This window comes from Bidens hawaiensis, unplaced genomic scaffold, assembly GCF_021521415.1.
Source record: "Bidens hawaiensis isolate Kalapana, Puna unplaced genomic scaffold, B.hawaiensis_p1.1 tig00049851_1, whole genome shotgun sequence".
Taxonomy (NCBI): Eukaryota; Viridiplantae; Streptophyta; class Magnoliopsida; order Asterales; family Asteraceae; genus Bidens; species Bidens hawaiensis.
This window is the reverse complement of record NW_027498926.1, coordinates 10,448-28,286: the sequence shown is the minus strand read 5'-3', so window position 1 is coordinate 28,286 and position 17,839 is coordinate 10,448. Positions and strand designations below refer to the sequence as shown.

Here is a 17,839-nt window from a genome sequence, read left to right as displayed (position 1 = left end):
GTCACGCTGCCTTTGACGCCGGTACAACAACCGACTCCGTGGTTTCATATTTTGTCAGAAGTCAGAACAAATAGAAACAAAGTAAATCACTACTTTTTTCATATATATTTGTTTTTAGTTTTTCACTTGAGTCTACTCACACATAAACATATATGTGAGTGATATTTTAAGATAAACAAATATGGGTTAACATGAAAATTTAAGTCAAAAACTTAAAATGGATATATGCGAAATTTTAAAATTTCATAAAATTAAGTAGAACGGTGATATTCTTAAATTTCTTTGATAAAATCGATAAATTTGATTTGTTAACAATTTTATACGGGTATATATGTGTGTGTGTGTGTTACGTTGTATTAAATATCTCAAAATGTCAGGTGTTAGAAGCTTGAATATTGTCTACGATGGCTTTACCGTCAGAGAAACTATGTCCTCGTTACTCACTTACTGACGTGCGTGTAGCAACCCGAAACTTTCAGGAAGAAATGATTGTTGGGCATGGAGGTTTCGGGAAGGTCTACAAAGGTCACATCAAGAGTGAAATTGGTAGCAACATCGTTGTGGCCATTAAACGTTTGGACTCCATGTCCAATCAAGGAGCACTCGAGTTTAATGCTGAGCTTGACACACTTTCTCAGCTTAGACATTCTCATCTTGTCTCTCTACTTGGGTGTTGTGTTGATGACAATGAGATGATCATCATCTACGAGTACATGCCTCGGGGAACTCTTGATCACCATTTGCACAAAAGTGATACTCCTTTGTCTTGGAAGCGGAGACTAATGATAAGCATAGGGACCGCACGAGGATTAGATTACCTGCACACTGGTGCGAGCACTAATCATGCAGTTGTTCACCGTGATATCAAAAGCTCTAACATTCTGCTAGATAATGATTGGGAGGCTAAGATATCAGATTTTGGGCTGGCAAAAGTATGTCCAATAAATCAATCAACTACTCACGTCAGCACTAGTGTTAAAGGTATTATTGAAAATATATTATCAGAGTTTGAGTATTATATTGTTACAATGAGTAGGATATAGTATATAATTATTTTTACTTGTATTTATATCCGTTGTACTCTTATATACAGTTGATTAATACGTAACACCTCATGGGGTTTTTTTTATTATTCTACAAAAGGTACATACGGATATCTGGATCCAAACTTTCAAAGGACGGGAAAATTGAACAGTAGTACGGATGTTTTTGCCTTCGGAGTGATATTGTTTGAACTGTTGTCTGGGAAACGTGCTGTCTTTGGTCATGGACACGAGTGTTCGAGTTTGGCAAAGTGGGCGCAAAAATATGTCGAGAGAAAAAAATTTGATCAACTTGTTGCTCCTGAAATAAGGGGACAACTTTGTCCCAATAGTTTGAAGGCGTTCGCCCAAATTGCGTACTATTGTTTGCATGATGATCCTAAGAAACGCCCTCCGATGCATAAAGTGTTGGCAGAACTTCACCAGTCACTAGCTTTACAAGAGAAGTTCGACAATCCTGCAAAACGCGCAAGGCTATTTGGATTTGTTTGGAATATACAATGTTTTGGCCGGTCTTCCAACAAAGGAAAATTTTGGTACAAACTTTTTTTATTTGCACTTGCATTTATAATATGTATATCCTTGTTACCTATATTTTTCGACAAGTAATCCGTCTTATCAGATGTTCAGTCATCGGTGTTTATATTTGATTGTCTTGATTTGTATAATACCGTGCAGTGCCGACTGAGAACGATGGTTATGAGAATGAAATTCTTCTTGTTAACAGAAGATAACAGGATGATGGCTAGAGGAGGTTGGTTAAGATGCATATAATATGTTCCTAATTTGTTGTGTTTTTAGTATACTCCTACACAATGTTTTTTATATTTTATTGTACAAAAACAAAATAAGGTTATAATTTATAAATAGTATTGTGGTTTTTCGTTAATTATTATAACTAGTGGGAATTGTTAGGATTAAACGCACACACGAACTGAACACGACACGAAAGCAGTAAACGAACACGAGGATTTAACGTGGTTCGGTCTAAACTGACCTACGTCCACGGGTGGCAACTAGATATATCTTTATTGAGTGACCAATATTACAAGTACATAATGTTGTTTATATAGAGACTGAACTAGGGTTAGTAAATTATTATGCAAGAAATCTAAAACGGGCCGGGCTTGGGCCCGACCGCCCACACCCGTCTCCTCTTTTGACTTCATATAATAAAAGGGCCAACAAGGCCTACGAACCCAACAATCTCCCACTCGGAGGCCTTGAGTACTCTCGTCTGCACTCCTGATTGTACTTCTGTAATCTGAACATTAAACTTCTTCTAGTTGCCACCGCCTTCTCATCAATTAACCTGAAGGCCCGTTGAAGCTCCCCGGAGCTCCAACACGTCAGTCACGGCTAAAACTGCCCCTGACCCGTTCTCTGTCCCTACCGACTCCCACTGAAACAAACTACCGGATCCCGAGATACTCTGAGAACAAACACTCTCCATATTCAGCAAGTAATTCATTGGAGAGACTTTTACAGCTGGAATATTGGTTTTCTTAATCCACTTTCGACCTGGAACTGTAACTGAAACACGACCTGTGCTCCCACTGTCACGATGTCCCCCAACTGATTTAACCTTCCTAGCTCGTTCATCCTGAATCTTCACTTTGGCTCTGGGTTTGTTACTTGCAAAACGAACCTTCTTCTGCCCACGAGATTCTGTGAACCGGACTTTGTCTTTCACCAAAACTGGATCCACTCCTTTCGGTGACATATCGACCATATACAACGAACCCATTTTCTTGCCACGAGCAACCACGAGATTCCCTTTGACTACTTTCCACTGCCCATTCCCGAACTTAACATCGTGCCCTTGGTCATCCAACTGCCCAACTGAAATCAAACGTTTCTTCAAACTTGGAATAACCCTCACGTCTTTCAAAGTCCAAGAAGTACCGGCTGAAGTTATCAAATCAACGTCTCCCATACCCGTAACCTCTAAAATATCATCATTCGCTAGTCGAACCTTTCCAAAATCCCCAAATTTTAGATTCTTCATCGTTTCACTACAGTGAGTGGCATGAAACGATGCACCAGAATCCATCACCCAAGCATCAACGCTACTCTCAACACTACAAACCAAAGCCTCATCACTACTGACCCCGTCATCTGTGTCGTCTTCTGTAACGTTCACCTCTTTCTTACCATTCGGACACTGATTCCTGAAGTGTCCTTTCTCTTTACAACCCCAACATTCAATATCCTTACGAGTCTTAGACTGACTCTTCTTCCTGCTCCCACTGCCTCGCTGTTTTCCCCTACCTCTACCTTCTGTGACTAGCATATTGCCTGATGATTCACCTGAACTTCTGCGTCTTGAATCTTCTCCCAGAATCAGATCTCGAATCCCATCGAAAGTAATATTTGTAGACGAACTACAAACTGCAGTCACTGTTTGCGACCAACTGTCGGGCAAAGAGGATAATAACAAGAGGCCTTGAACTTCATCATCAAACTTAATGTCAACTGACACTAAGCGGGACAAGATCGAATTAAGATTATTGATATGAGTTGTAACTGACCCACCCTCTTTCATTCGAGTTGTCACTAGCTCTCTGATAAGATAGACCTTATTCGCTGCCGAAGGCTTCTCATACATGTTGGATAGCGCCTCCATCATACCACGTGCTGTGGTTTCTTTCATGATGTTAAACGCCACATCTTCTGACAACGACAAAGTAATACAAGCCCTAGCTTTCTTGTCTAACTTCTTCCAATCTGCTTCTGACAACTTTTCTGGTTTTTCATCCTCGAACACTACATCCAAGTCTTTCTGACAAAGTAGTGCCTCAATCTGCATCTTCCACCAACCGAACTTCTGTCCGTCAAACTTCTGTATCGAAACCTTTCCGTCTTCTGCCATAGCAATGACTAAAACGAAAAACTGGATAAAACAAAGACAGACACAGCAACACGAGCCTGAACTTAACGATTGTTCTACTGAACTCTGTTAAAAAATCAACCTATTTAAACCGCAGCGGAAATACGAACTGTAAATCAGAAACTGAAATTTTAAACTGAAACGATAAAACCTGACAAACGCGGTTGGCAACTGGTTATCCGTTTCTTTAACGCTTCTTCTGACTTGACAACTGTTTTTCAACAAAAATAGGATCTTGATTCAAACTTTCATGTCTCGTACTATGCTTCACCGGAGCTGATCAGAAAAAACGAACCAGCAGCTGCGGAACCCTAATCAGCGGCGGCGGTACTGTAGCGGCGGCGGTACTGTAGCGGCGCGGTACTGTAGCGGCGGCAGCGGTACTGTAGCGGCGGCGCGGTACTGTAGCGGCGGCGCGGTACTGTAGCGGCGGCGGTACTGTAGCGGCAGCGGTACTGTAGCAGCGGAGCAGCGGCGGAACCCTAGCGCAGTAGGGTGGCGGCGGCTGGATGGTTTGGCGGCGACTCGGCTGGTTCAACGTGTTCTTCGCGTGATCTGAACCTAAGCTCTAGATACCACTTGTTAGGATTAAACGCACACACGAACTGAACACGACACGAAAGCAGTAAACGAACACGAGGATTTAACGTGGTTCGGTCTAAACTGACCTACGTCCACGGGTGGCAACTAGGTATATCTTTATTGAGTGACCAATATTACAAGTACATAATGTTGTTTATATAGAGACTGAACTAGGGTTAGTAAATTATTATGCAAGAAATCTAAACCGGGCCAGGCTTGGGCCCGACCGCCCACACCCGTCTCCTCTTTTGACTTCATATAATAAACCGTGCCAACAAGGCCTACGAACCCAACAGGAATCACCTATGCGTTGTGACGGATCGGTTGCAAATAAAACTTATATGGTAACGCAGATAAAAATGAGCATGTCACTCGTGCTTTTGCACATTGAATCGTAAAAATAAGCACGTAAGTGTGTAAAACCTTAAAGTTATATGAATAGCTATAAAAACTTATCTTATTAAGAAATGAGATTTATCAAATCATCGAGCAGCTTCTACTTATTAGAGCTTAGTTAACTCGAAGATAATACCAACCAAATTATAAACCAACTTTAAGCAAATTCAACTATTATTTAACTGAAATGTTATCCAAAGTCTTAATGTTAGAACAACCCGACATGAATAATCTATAAATCGAGTAAACATATAACCAAACATCGAAATATGGTGACCCGTTGACATAAATCCGGTTACAAATTTTGGTAAATCAAGAACAGTCATACACAATATGATGATATGAGAATTGAAGAATATTTTTACAACAAGATGGTGATGGGTTTATATACCCAACCATAATAACTGTAATTTTGGTAATTCGGTTTCTAACTTTCAAAATGTACATACTAGACCCTTTTACTTTAAACAAATACGTAAAACATACTAAACATATTTTCTACTAATGACACATGGGCCCCTCTATTTAGTTTAACTTCCAACACCCCCCTCCCCTTAAACTAAATATAGTTTAGAAGTTCTTCAATCTTTCTTGACTTCTTTTCACAATAGCAATGGTTCATTTTTAGAGGCGAGATGAGCCTCTTCTTCCTTGTCTTCCTCTATATCATTCCATTTAGAGCAATTCCTTGCAAAGTGTTCGTATTCACCACAATCGAAACATTTAAACTTCCTCTTGTCTCTGATGTTGATGGGAATCCATCTTTAATGCCTTCTTTGCCAAGCATGGTTTGTTGCCTTACTTTCTTGGACTTTTTCTTCCCTATCTTGCGGTTCTTGGTTTAATTTTTTGCTTCTTGCTTGTACCATATATCTTTTGTTTGGCACACAGGACTTTCTTGTGACACGGGAGTTCGCCACACATGACTTCTTGCCACATAGGACTTGTTTGCCACACATGACTAACTTTCTTACCACACTAGACTTGTTTGCCACACATGACTTGATTTGCTTTCTTGGTTTATTTGTTTCAAGAATATCGTAAACAAATAATATTTTTACTGTAATACTTTTTATAATGTTTTTATACCTTTATCATTACTTTTTCTCTCACATTCACTCACAACCACTCATAACCATACCATATAATTTACAAAACCCCCTCACAAAAATATAGAGAATAGACATAGAATGTTCTAAGCATCTCAATTTATTATTCATCTCCAAATCTAAAATTACACTAAAAATCATTATATTTTAAATCTAATAATATTTTTTTATACCTTTATAATTACATTTTATCTTTTCCATCACTCACAAAAACGTTAAAAAATATTATAAACAACTATGAAATGTGAACAGTGTTTCCTCAAATTTAACCAAAGACAACAATTTTTTTTTTCTCTCATCGCAGATTCCAACCCCACCCGCCAAAAGTAAACCATTCTCTAAGATACAAATAAATCCGGGCCGCAAACTAACTCCACCGTGGCGCCATTTGGTCCTCTTCATAATAATAATAATAATAATAATAGCGTTCATCATTTGCTCTTCTTCTTCTTCTTCCTCACAAACTCAAATAATTACTTCAAATTTCGCCACTAAAATGGCGAAATTAGTGACCTTTACAACAGACACAAGCCCATCATGTCTAACACACCACAAACCCAACAATCGGCTCTTAAAACCACCAATATCATCACCATATTTACTTAATTCAGTCACCCATTCACCAATTAAAAGATCAAAGATTCATTGTAGCATCAAGGAGAAGGAGAATGTTGCAGAAAGCAAGAGAATTGGTTCAATTGTATCTGGGTCGTTAACAGTGGATGATGATAATGATGATGAGAAATTAGGGTTTGAGAAGTTGGGATTTGGGAATGTTAATTGGACGCCGTGGAAGAATTTGCCACAAAGATATAAACTTATTGGGACTACTTCACTTGCTTTTGTTATTTGTAATATGGATAAGGTATTATAATTATTATTATTATTATTATTATTATTATTATTATTATTATTATTATTATTATTATTATTATTATTATTATTATAAAGTTTGGATTTTTTGTTGTTGTGTTGTTTTGAGTTTAGTTTTTTAGTGATTAGTGGAAGTCTTGATGGCATCAGAAGAGATTGAGATTAAGGCTTGAAAAAGTAGATTAATAGTACTGAATTACCAGTTTATAGTTAAGGTTTTTGATTAAGCTGTTCTCAGGGTTTCGGGCTTTTCGGGTCGGGTTGTTCAGTTTTCGGGTTTACATGTAAAAATAAGTTTTTTTTTTTTTTTTGTGTGTGTGTGTGTGTGCTGTTTTGAGTTTAGTTTTTGAGTGATTAGTGGAAGTGTTGAAACTTTTGTAGGTAAACTTGAGTAAACTAGTATATTGCAGCTAATAAATTCATAATTTTCTGGATTTCAGTATCTGTAAATTTAAAGTTCATGTGTTTTAGCAAACCCTTTTGATAATCTTGAATTCTTCATTGATTGGTGTGTGTATAACTTCCTGTAAATTAACGCCTGAGCTGGCACACTTTTCAGACACGACTGACATGTCATACTGTCTTTGTGGACTGTAACAAACGGCCATATTGGTCGTATGGGGCAAATCATATGGCGCATATGACGTGTTTGAGTGACAAAACAAAAAAATGACTGATGGGTCCATTGTCTTAAACTCTTAATCAAAGGGCACATATGACCATTTTTTTCACCGTGTCATACAATCCTATTATGTGACATGCTCTGGTGTGTAGATTTGATTGACATCGTATGGTTTATATGATGTGACAAGCACACTGGTGTACACTTTTTTGGGGTGGTGTTTGTATAGGAGCACAATAAATCAAATGAAAAAAACCAAAACTTTTGCAGGTAAACTTGAGTATTGCAATCATTCCAATGTCACATCAATTCGGATGGAGTTCATCATTAGCAGGATTGGTCCAGTCATCATTCTTTTGGGGCTATGCGTTGAGTCAGTTGCCAGGTGGCTGGCTTTCGAAAATATTCGGTGGGAGGTTAGTATGTTAAAAGAAATACTTGTTTTTCTTGCATATTTGAAGAATTCTTTATGTTGATCAATTGTGCAAAATATTATTATTGTTTACGCAGAGAAATTCTTCAGTTTGGTGTTCTGGTATGGTCGCTTGCCACAGCACTCGTTCCTCTCGTTGCTGGTTTTATGCCGGGACTTGTTTTTTCAAGAGTTCTTGTATGTTTTTCATTTTTTTAATCCTCTTAATCTGTTTTCTTTTTTAGTTTTGTGTTTTTTATTTCAAATTAATATTCTTTTTATCCCGCACTCAGGTTGGAATTGGGGAAGGAGTATCGCCTTCAGCTGCTACCGATCTGATCGCAAGGTATGTGATTAAATATGCCCTTTAATAGGCTGAGTAAATCTATATGTACATAACTTATAACTAAAAAATATGCGATTGTGGGTGCCATTTCTTGATTGAACCATTGATGCAGGTTAATTCCTTTGGAAGAACGGTCACGGGCTGTATCATTTGTATTTGGTGGTCTAAGTGTTGGAAGTGTGTTAGGGTATGTTACATTATTATTATTATTATTATTATTATTATTATTATTTATAACAAGCTTATGTATTTTGTTCAGCTTTATGTTATATGAAATGCATTTATAATAGTTAAAAGAAAAATTAATTTATGACTTATGTTTATTAACTTATAGGCTTCTTTTGGCTCCACCCTTGATTGAATCTTTTGGCTGGGAATCTGTATTCTACATGTTTGGCATGTTTGGAATTGTTTGGTAAGATAATGTTGATTGAGTTATTTACTTTCATAATAACGTGTTTCGAAGTCGACTAATGTATAGTTTTGCATTTGAAGGTTTTTAGGATTTCAGTTTGTTTCAAAAGACCAACCTTTGACCAATTCTGCATCATTGTCAAGTAAGAGCATACGTTCAGTAGTTTTCCATGTTATTTAATTTATCATTTTATACTAAAAATGTTATACAAGGCCATTAATCACGAATTGCAATGTCTCATTTTTTTGAGAGCATATATAAGTTTTAGTTACATGAATGTTAGAAGGGTATATTTGTAATTTTCCAACTCGAATTTTTTGTTTGTGGTATCGCTTGAATTACAGGGTCTTGGTCAAATCCTGAGCCGAAATCATGGGAAACTTCTATGGAGGAACTTGGTGGCTCCCTAAACGTATAAACATTATTTCGTCGTTTTAAGGTTTCAACTTGGAAAATATGAGCATTGTATTGATGTATTTTTCACGTATAGGTACCATGGAAATCCTTTTTTCAAAGTAAAGCCGTATGGGCGATGATATATGCTCATTTTTGTGGAAGTTGGGGTCATTATTGTTGTTTATCTTGGCTTCCGACTTATTTCAGGTAAGGAATAATTGTAACTAATTAAACGTTTCAATCAGTATTTACTTTTTGGTATATAACTAACATAAAGCTTCCAACTTTTTTTTATACGCAGTGAGGAACTTAACCTGAATTTAACAGAAGCTGCATGGGTATGTTCTAAATCATATTTTAATTTTTTTACTTTTTTTGGGGGTCATTTTGGTCTTTTTAATGGCTATGTGTATTTAATTAATACAGGTTTCTGTTCTTCCTCCACTAGCCTCGGTGGTTGTTACCAGCTTCGCGTCACAGTTTGCTGACAACTTAATCTCTAATGGAGTCGAAACAACTGTGGTATGTTATATTTTTATTTTATAAATGGAAAATAATTTCACATGTAGAGGTGGCAATTTCGACCAATTTACTTTGGTTAGTTAGAGTCTGTTTTATCGGTTAACGGGTCAAATGGATATAATTAAAACCGACAGCTTAATTGTTTTATTTTGCATGAAACCGAAAAAACGAACCCAAACGAAAACCGAGGGTATGTCGTTATGATTTTATATTTTCATAAAGACTGAATTTCAGTAACTAAAATCGAACTTAATGTATGAATTTTTATTTTGAATGTTAAGTAATTATAAGAACGTAATAAACAGTGTAACCCAAATGTAGTAGTTCAAATGTCTAATAATCATTTAATCAGTAATTAACAAAAAGGTTTAGGCGGGCACCCAAATTCATTATTTTGGGCCAAATTTTCTTTTGGCCGAAAATTTTTAGGCAAAATGATAAAACTGAACGGTTTTCAAAAACCGAATTTTTGATTTTTGGTTCGATTTGAGCCAAAAGGCGTCCCATCGACTCATATAATATTTGAAAAAATGGAATCAAATATTAAATCATTTTGCTGTTTTAAACTTTTCGTGCAGGTGCGCAAGATATGCCAAACGATTGCATTTTTGTCACCTGCAACTTGTATGATTTTATCATCTGTTGACTTGGGGTTGCCCCCGTGGGAAGTAGTCACTATCCTTACGGGTGGTATAGCATTATCTAGTTTTGCATTATCAGGTACCGATTAAATATAAATTCAGTATTTTCTTTTGGTTTTATATGTTCATAGACTTGATGTCCATTATTTGTTTAATTTTGGTTGCAGGACTTTATTGTACTCATCAAGATATCTCACCCGAATATGCAAGCATACTTTTGGTATGTTAGTTATTTTCATACTTTAAGTGATTTTAATTGGTTTTAAAATCAATTTTTCTTGCAAACTTTTGTGTTTGTTTTTAATTAAAAGTAAAGCTATTGTTCAAGCGGGTCATGCTCGCAGGTTTGCAGGTCCACACGACACGAACCCGAAAATCGTGTCAGACACATGAACCCAAACATAACATGAATATTCACGGGTTGACACGAACACAACCCGTTTTAACCTAAATTTATTTAGTTTTTTTTTTTTTTGGAAAATTGTTCTTCAAAATTACAATTTTACGAGAAAAGATACAAATGTATATAAAAGAGCTAGGTTCGTCCTGCTTGTCACTAAAACGACTCGTTTAGCTAAACGTGTTTGCGGGCTTGTCTTGAAATTGACCCGAACTGTTTATACTAAACCCAAACCCACGAAATTTCGTGCCAGGTTCGTGTCATGTCATGTCAAAAATTTGCACTCCTCCTTATAGTGACCAAGTTCATTAAGTTTAAAACTAAAACGTCTTGACTTAACGTCAAGTCGTAAAATGACATATTTGACCCACAAACTCTGACTTTTGTATTCAGGGCATTACCAATACTGTAGGGGCAGTTCCGGGAATTATAGGCGTCGCTCTCACCGGATATCTTCTCGATTCAACACATTCATGGAGTGTAAGTTTTTATCAAACCTTTTTCTAATTTCCACTTCTTTAGCTAAAATTAATTTTAATAAAATCATTGTTTTCATGCAGATGTCACTCTTTGCACCATCAATTTTCTTCTACCTCACGGGTACGATCGTATGGTTAGCATTCGCGAGCAGTAAGCCTCAAAGTTTCAAGAAGGTAGATTAAAGGATGATGCTTTATTATCAACAGCCACTAACTTGGATTTTGATGGACTCCTTCAACAATTTTGCATAGAAGGTGATCAACTTTCACTAACCAAAATATTGTATTTTGTGAAGCCATAACTATTAAAAAAAACCTTAGAATATGTATGTTTCTTGTATATTTCTTTTGCTCTAACAGATATATTTATAATTTATAAATGTTCATAATTTGTATATATAATATATATTTGTTTGGCATATACAAAGAAGTTTTTGGTTTTGATGTTGAAATTTATAAGTAATTTGTTTTTCTAAAAAGGTATTTTTGGTTTACTGCCCGTATCCACCAATCACAATCAAGAACTATTCATGAACGTTTACAGATTATACAGTATATAATCCGCGTTTAATGTTATCACAAAACTACATTGTGCTATTATTACATATGTTTTATAAAAATTGTATACGGTGTTTTCTTTTTTAATACATCTCGGTTGAGTTTCAACTTGTTAAATAACTTTAACCCGTTACTCTTTTGGAGACAATTTAACACTTTTTACATGTCCCCGTCATTGTGGTTTGTTCAAATTGGACGAATGTCACGCTTTTCGTCTCTAGTGTAGATAACCGTTAAAAATAGCTAACAACAATCATAAAGCTAACAAAATAAAGTCATAAAAGTATATAACCAACAATCGTATGAACCAATAATAACCAAAATGAAACTGATTCTCAGTTCCATTCTATATTGAATATATATGCTATACCATCTAACTGCTGCAAGCATACAATGTAAGATGTGGGATATGAGCAAACACAATAGAATAAGGTGCAACACTTATAGCCTCTCAAGCATTCACATACAAAGGCTTCAGTTGCGGTATTCCTCCATATGCATTTACTTTTAGTTCTTCACCGTTAAGCAACATTACTTGACTGTGTAAATCACCGTTTTTGGCGGTTAAATGGTATTCTTCGCGTACGTTTAATCCACCAAACGTGGTATTGCGTGGCCTGTGATGACGATGATGGCGGTGATGGCGACGATGAATAGGGGATTTGAGCGCGTTTAACGTCCATGTGTTGTTTAGAGCCAAGCTTACATCAACTGTAGTAGTGTTGTCTAGGTTGATAAGTAGTATTCCCTTCTGTAATACATAATAAAGGTTCGTTAGAATAGGAAATGACTTTATTACCCTTTCTTTCGGGTCATTTTAAATTTTCCTTGAAAAATATTACTCTTTTTTAAAAATCTTGAATTTGGAGTCATTCGGGTTTGGATCTTGAATTTAAAGGGGGGACCTTCAAATACACGCCAAACGGGTCGATTTGACCCACAAATCTCCATATCTTACTTTTGTAGAAAATATTGTACCAAATATGCGTTTATATTCTCGATATTAGATAATAGTATATATTTATAAATAAAGTAAATTAGGAGGTCTAAAGCGTTTAAAAACACTTTTGGGCGCTTGTAAACCGTTTGACCCGTTTCTGTTTTAACTGTTTATTAAAAGCTTTAGTTCAAGTTGTTGGAGGTAAAATACACCCCAATGCCACCCGAGAGTCAAAGTCAATAGTCAACTTACAGATTCCTTAGCACAATGTGCATAAGATCACATTTTCTTGGTCCCTGTAAAATTCGCAGAGAGAACTTTTCTACCCATTAACCGATGCCAAAGAAGTGCGCTGGTAAAAGAAAACAAAAATCCCATCAAATTATTACCTATAAAGATGGTCAATGTACAAATTATAATATGATAGAAAAAAACCTGTAGTAATCTGGATTCGGCTCAAACGTTGTGGTGTTAAGCAAACCATAGTTTCCTCCAATCAACGTCTGTCTGCAATATGTTTTCGTGTCATAAACAGATGACATCCCGAGCTGATCCAAGTACCTGCACAACACCAAACTCCCATGACGTCTATCGTTTATGTAAAGGGTATTTTGGTCATTTCACACTCGCTTACCAGAAACTAAACACAAATGCATTGGTGACAAGATTATGTCCACTGTTATAAGCACCACCAGCCTCACCAACCCAAGCAGAAGCAGAAGTTATAGAAGTCTTGAGAATGTTCTCGAGTTGCTTAAACGTATCAGCCTCCCCATCAAGATAAGACGGGTCGAGTATCTTTTCAACAAGATGTTGATCAACCCCTGTATTAAAGTTATAAAGATTGTAACTTTATTAATTAAGTATACCGGTAATTTGTGAAAAGACTAAAAAAGATTGTGACTTTACTTAATTTGTGAAAAAGACTTAACAAATATTATAACTTTACTGAATCAAATTATTTTGCTTAAAATGTGAAAAGAATAAAAAAAGATTGTAACTTTACTAACTGTCTACTAAAGAAATCAAATTCTTTTGATTAACTTTAAAAAGATTAAAAAAGAGTGTAACTTTTACTGATTGAATATTTTGTAAAACAAATTATTTTGCTTAATTTGTGCAAAGAGTACCTGGGCCAAGATTGTATATGTGGTGTGTGATTACGTCTACGGTTTCGGTTGTTTTGGCAATGAACTCTTTGAACCAGTTGGCATCAAAGAAACCGCCAGGTGCGATTATAAGCGGTTTGGGCTCGACATCCAAATAGATTTCTTCAACTATGTTTTTTAAGGTCATTGTGTCAAATGCATACTGAGATGCTGTTACTCTTGTTCCAACTCCACTTCCACTTAGCTCATTCCCTACAAGATTGTTTAAAGATTTAAAATTCGACCCAACAATTTTGACCCGTTTAGTTGTGAATGGGCCGAACAATGTAAACGGGTCGAAAGTTATCCAAAGTGTAATTTCGTTCTTTTAACGTTTTTGCATCACAATGCGTTTATTTTTATTAACATTTCGACAATATAATAACAATATTGTATCAGATACAACTCTGTTTGTGATATAAACGTATATGTCGAAACATAGATAAAAATATAAGTATCGCAACAGAATTTTCGAATTTATATAAGGCATATATAAATGTTCAAAGGTAATAAAAAATATACTTTAAATTAAAAAAATAAGGGGTCACATCATGAGGGCGTGATTGATAATTTGTAATGAGTGTGTAATAATAATAATATTTAACATGTAAATATAAAGTCCAAAAGGAACATTATTAACCTATTAAATGTTTTGACATATTTTACACAATTTAACCTGTAATATGAATATTTATTTTCACCTTAAATATATGTAGGTGTGAACAACTTATAAAAAAGTTAAGTTTTAGAGGTTAAATCTTAAAATGATGAAAGTTAAAGGTTAAATCTCAAAAGTTTAGAATAACTATTGAAATAATATAAATTTATATCTAGATAAATTATTTTTATATAAACCCGGACGAAAAGTGTATCAGGTCAACCCAACCCGCCTTGTTTGCTCCGTTCTCTGACCCGTTTGCAACCAACTAAAATCTTTCAACACGCAACGAATGTTAAGTGAGTCAACTTACCGAGCTCCCAAGCAAACATGGTGTAATTCTTTTTAACCGTATAGCGCATCAACAACTCAGCATTTTCAGAGTCCCAAGGTCCGACAGCCGAACCATTGCGAATTGTCTTGCCAGCAAGCGCATTTAAACCGAAAATAATCTTCGCCCTGAATGCAAGTCATGATTTTTAATACAACCCATTAAAATCTTGTTTATCTTTTTATAAAAAATATAAACTTTACTGAAGTAAATAAGATTTTACCCTGTCTCTTGAAAGAAAGTATTTAACTGATCCCGTCTGGTTAGTGGCAAACAGCCCTCAGTAAAACCAAACAACTCTGATGTGTTTTTTGAGAATGGAATACATGGTTTGGGATTATGTTCTGTTTGGTAAACAACTTTGTCTTGTAAAGTTCCACCTAATCTGATCTTTAATGTTGAAAATGCTGCATAAATGATAAATGTTTAAAATTCAAAAAAAAAAATGGTTAAGAAGCTACCAAGATAGAATCTTTTTGACTTTTAAAGTCAAACTTGTAGTTGTTAAGTTTGTATTGTATCGTTCATAAAGTAAAGACTCACATTTCGACAAATATTCGATTATTTATCGAGAATTGTTGATGTAGGTATTGATCTTTGTATACAAATTTGAATTGTAAACCTAAGTAATTTGTTCAATATTTATGGCCAAAAGATAAACTTTTGACTTTGACAGTCAAACTTGTAGTTGCCAAGTTTGTAATTGTTCATAAAGACTCAGATTTTCAATAGGGGTGTGGCATGTGCATGAAACTGAAAAACAGATACGAAACCGAAAACCAAACCGTATAATCGAATCGGGACACAAAAACGACGGTTCGGTCTTATGTGTTTATAAAAAACGAACCGCCCTGAATTTATAGGTTATCATTTTGATTTTTAACTTTAAGTAATTTTTAAAATTTAATAAATTGTGATACCCAAATATGTTAGCTTATTTGTATAATAATGAAATAGTTATTAATTAACAGAAAGGTTTAGGCCCAAATTCATTTTGGACCAATATTTTTAACCAAAACCGAAAAAAGCGAAACAAACGGTTTTCAAATACTCAAAAATCAAAACTTTTGGATTTAGCCCAAAACCGATCAAAAACGACTCATACACACCCCTAATTTTCAACATTAATTCGAGTTTCGATCAAGAAAAGTGATTATAAACGAATGAGAAATTTAGTTTTTTGTTCTTACCTTTGATGGCATTCTTAAAAATTATATTGTCAAGATCCTGCATAAAAATAAAAATTAAACAGCTTACACTCTAAACAAGCAGAAAAAAAAAGATTTATAAACTAAATTATCAAATCAATAAGCAAATACAATAAACAAATTGTTTTTATCTTTTCTTTCCAAATAAAGCATTGTTCTTGAAAAAATACTAATGCTGTCCATAAAAAAAATATTTTTTAAAATTTGTAGATTCAGTTATAACTTATAATATCATCAATCACACACACTACACACCTCAAAAACACACACTAATTCAAATCAAATAAAGCATTGTTCTTGAGAAAATACTAATGTTGTATAACAATAGCAGCAATTTTAAAATCCATAAAAAAATAAAAATAATAAATAAATAAAACATTTAAAAATCTTGTAGATTCATTTATAATATCATCAATCACACACACTACACACCTTCAAAAACACACACAAATTCAAAACAATTAAAACATTGTTCTTGAGAAAATACTAATGTTCTATAACAATAGAAGCAATTTAAAATCCAAAAAATAAAAAATAATAAAAAATCAAAAAACTTTCTATTATAATATCATCAACCACACACACTACACACCTCCAAAAATACAAACTAATTCAAAACAAATAAAGCATTGTTCTTGAGAAAATACTAATGTTGTATAACAATAGCATCAATTCAAAATCCAAAAAAAAAATATTTTTAGTTATAATATCATCAACCACACACACTACACACCTTAATAAACACACACAAATTCAAAACACATACCACATTTGAGAAGAGAAGCATGACCCCAACTACAAGTCCCATAGTCACACTTTTCAGGTGGCCACCAATCCATAGTAGCACAAATAAACTCATTATCAGTTTTAGCTATTGCATTTTTCCCATCAATAAAAACACTGCCTTGAACAACAACATCATTTCTTGATGAATCCACAAGATTGAAGCTAAAAGTGAACAAAACAACCAAAACACAAAGACCCATTTGCAGAAACAAAGAACCCATGTAGAAAAATGTGAGCTTTATGATGATATGAAGATCAAGAATATGATATATATTGGTTCTTGTATCTGTCTGTCTGAGGAAAAAGATGCAGGTTTTGGGTGTTTTTTGGTTGTAAAAAGTGGGAAAAGAGGGAAAAGGTTTGGTTTTTATGTGGGTATTTGAAGTGGGAAATCAGTCAAAACATGTTTTGGGTTTTGTTTTTTTTTTTTGGTTTTTGGGGTTTTGAGGCAAATTTATTGGTTTTAATTAGGGGGTGGGGTGGGGTGGGGTGGGGTAGGGTGGGTGAGCTGTGTTTGTGCTTTGCTTTGGGAAAGTGGAAAAAGATTGCTCAATATATGAGCAAGAATTCAAGAAATGCAATGGTGGTGTCTGGTGAGTTTTGAGAACCGATTAAATTAATTGTATCGGGGTACACCAACTTTTGATATAGGGAAAAACATCGTTTAAGGTTAACGATACTTGTCTAAAGGCATGACAGTGCGATGAGGTAAAATATGTTCAGTTCAAGGATCTAATTAATGAAAGTCAGTTCTCTCCTAGCCTTTCGTTATCGACCGGTGCCACCGAAACTAAATTATGAGAAGAGGGCAGGAATCGAGCCTGAGTTACATTGAACATTAAATCTTACATTTATCATTCCACCACAAGCTTATTAACGTGTTAGAAGAGGGGGGTGTTGATGGTGTTTGAATGGATGGGTTGAACTAAAGTGATATCCTTAAAATAAAAATATAATAATCTTGCAAGTGGAACCATTATTTTTGGATTTTTAATTTTTAAATTTTAATTATGTTATTTGATTTAAAATTTTAAATTTATCTTTTGTTTAGTTTTTAGTTTAGAAAAGGAAAAGGTTTTTGCAA

General features: G+C 34.9%; 1 protein-coding gene and 2 pseudogenes across 2 annotated transcripts; 2 read left to right on the top strand and 1 right to left on the bottom strand.

The window, feature by feature from the left end:
* Positions 1–404: 404 nt before the first annotated feature.
* Positions 405–1,043, top strand: LOC143598244 (putative receptor-like protein kinase At5g38990 pseudogene; annotated as a pseudogene).
* Positions 1,044–6,497: 5,454 nt separating this feature from the next.
* Positions 6,498–11,396, top strand: LOC143598246 (putative anion transporter 6, chloroplastic). The gene is made up of 15 exons (XM_077076510.1): positions 6,498–6,885; positions 7,786–7,931; positions 8,026–8,125; positions 8,221–8,273; positions 8,386–8,460; positions 8,608–8,688; positions 8,769–8,830; positions 9,033–9,100; positions 9,179–9,291; positions 9,386–9,422; positions 9,511–9,606; positions 10,185–10,326; positions 10,415–10,467; positions 11,041–11,127; positions 11,208–11,396. Exons 1-15 carry the CDS (start codon positions 6,517–6,519, stop codon positions 11,307–11,309), a joined length of 1,584 nt encoding a protein of 527 aa, XP_076932625.1. The 5' UTR covers positions 6,498–6,516; the 3' UTR covers positions 11,310–11,396.
* A 591-nt stretch (positions 11,397–11,987) lies between these two features.
* On the bottom strand, positions 11,988–17,016 carry LOC143598242 (heparanase-like protein 3; annotated as a pseudogene). Its single transcript, XR_013147076.1, has 10 exons — positions 16,736–17,016; positions 16,140–16,144; positions 15,952–16,021; positions 14,985–15,168; positions 14,744–14,889; positions 13,755–13,985; positions 13,259–13,448; positions 13,060–13,185; positions 12,877–12,976; positions 11,988–12,435 (listed from the first exon to the last, which is right to left on the bottom strand). The product of XR_013147076.1 is annotated as a heparanase-like protein 3 (transcript).
* Between the last annotated feature and the right edge of the window lie 823 nt (positions 17,017–17,839).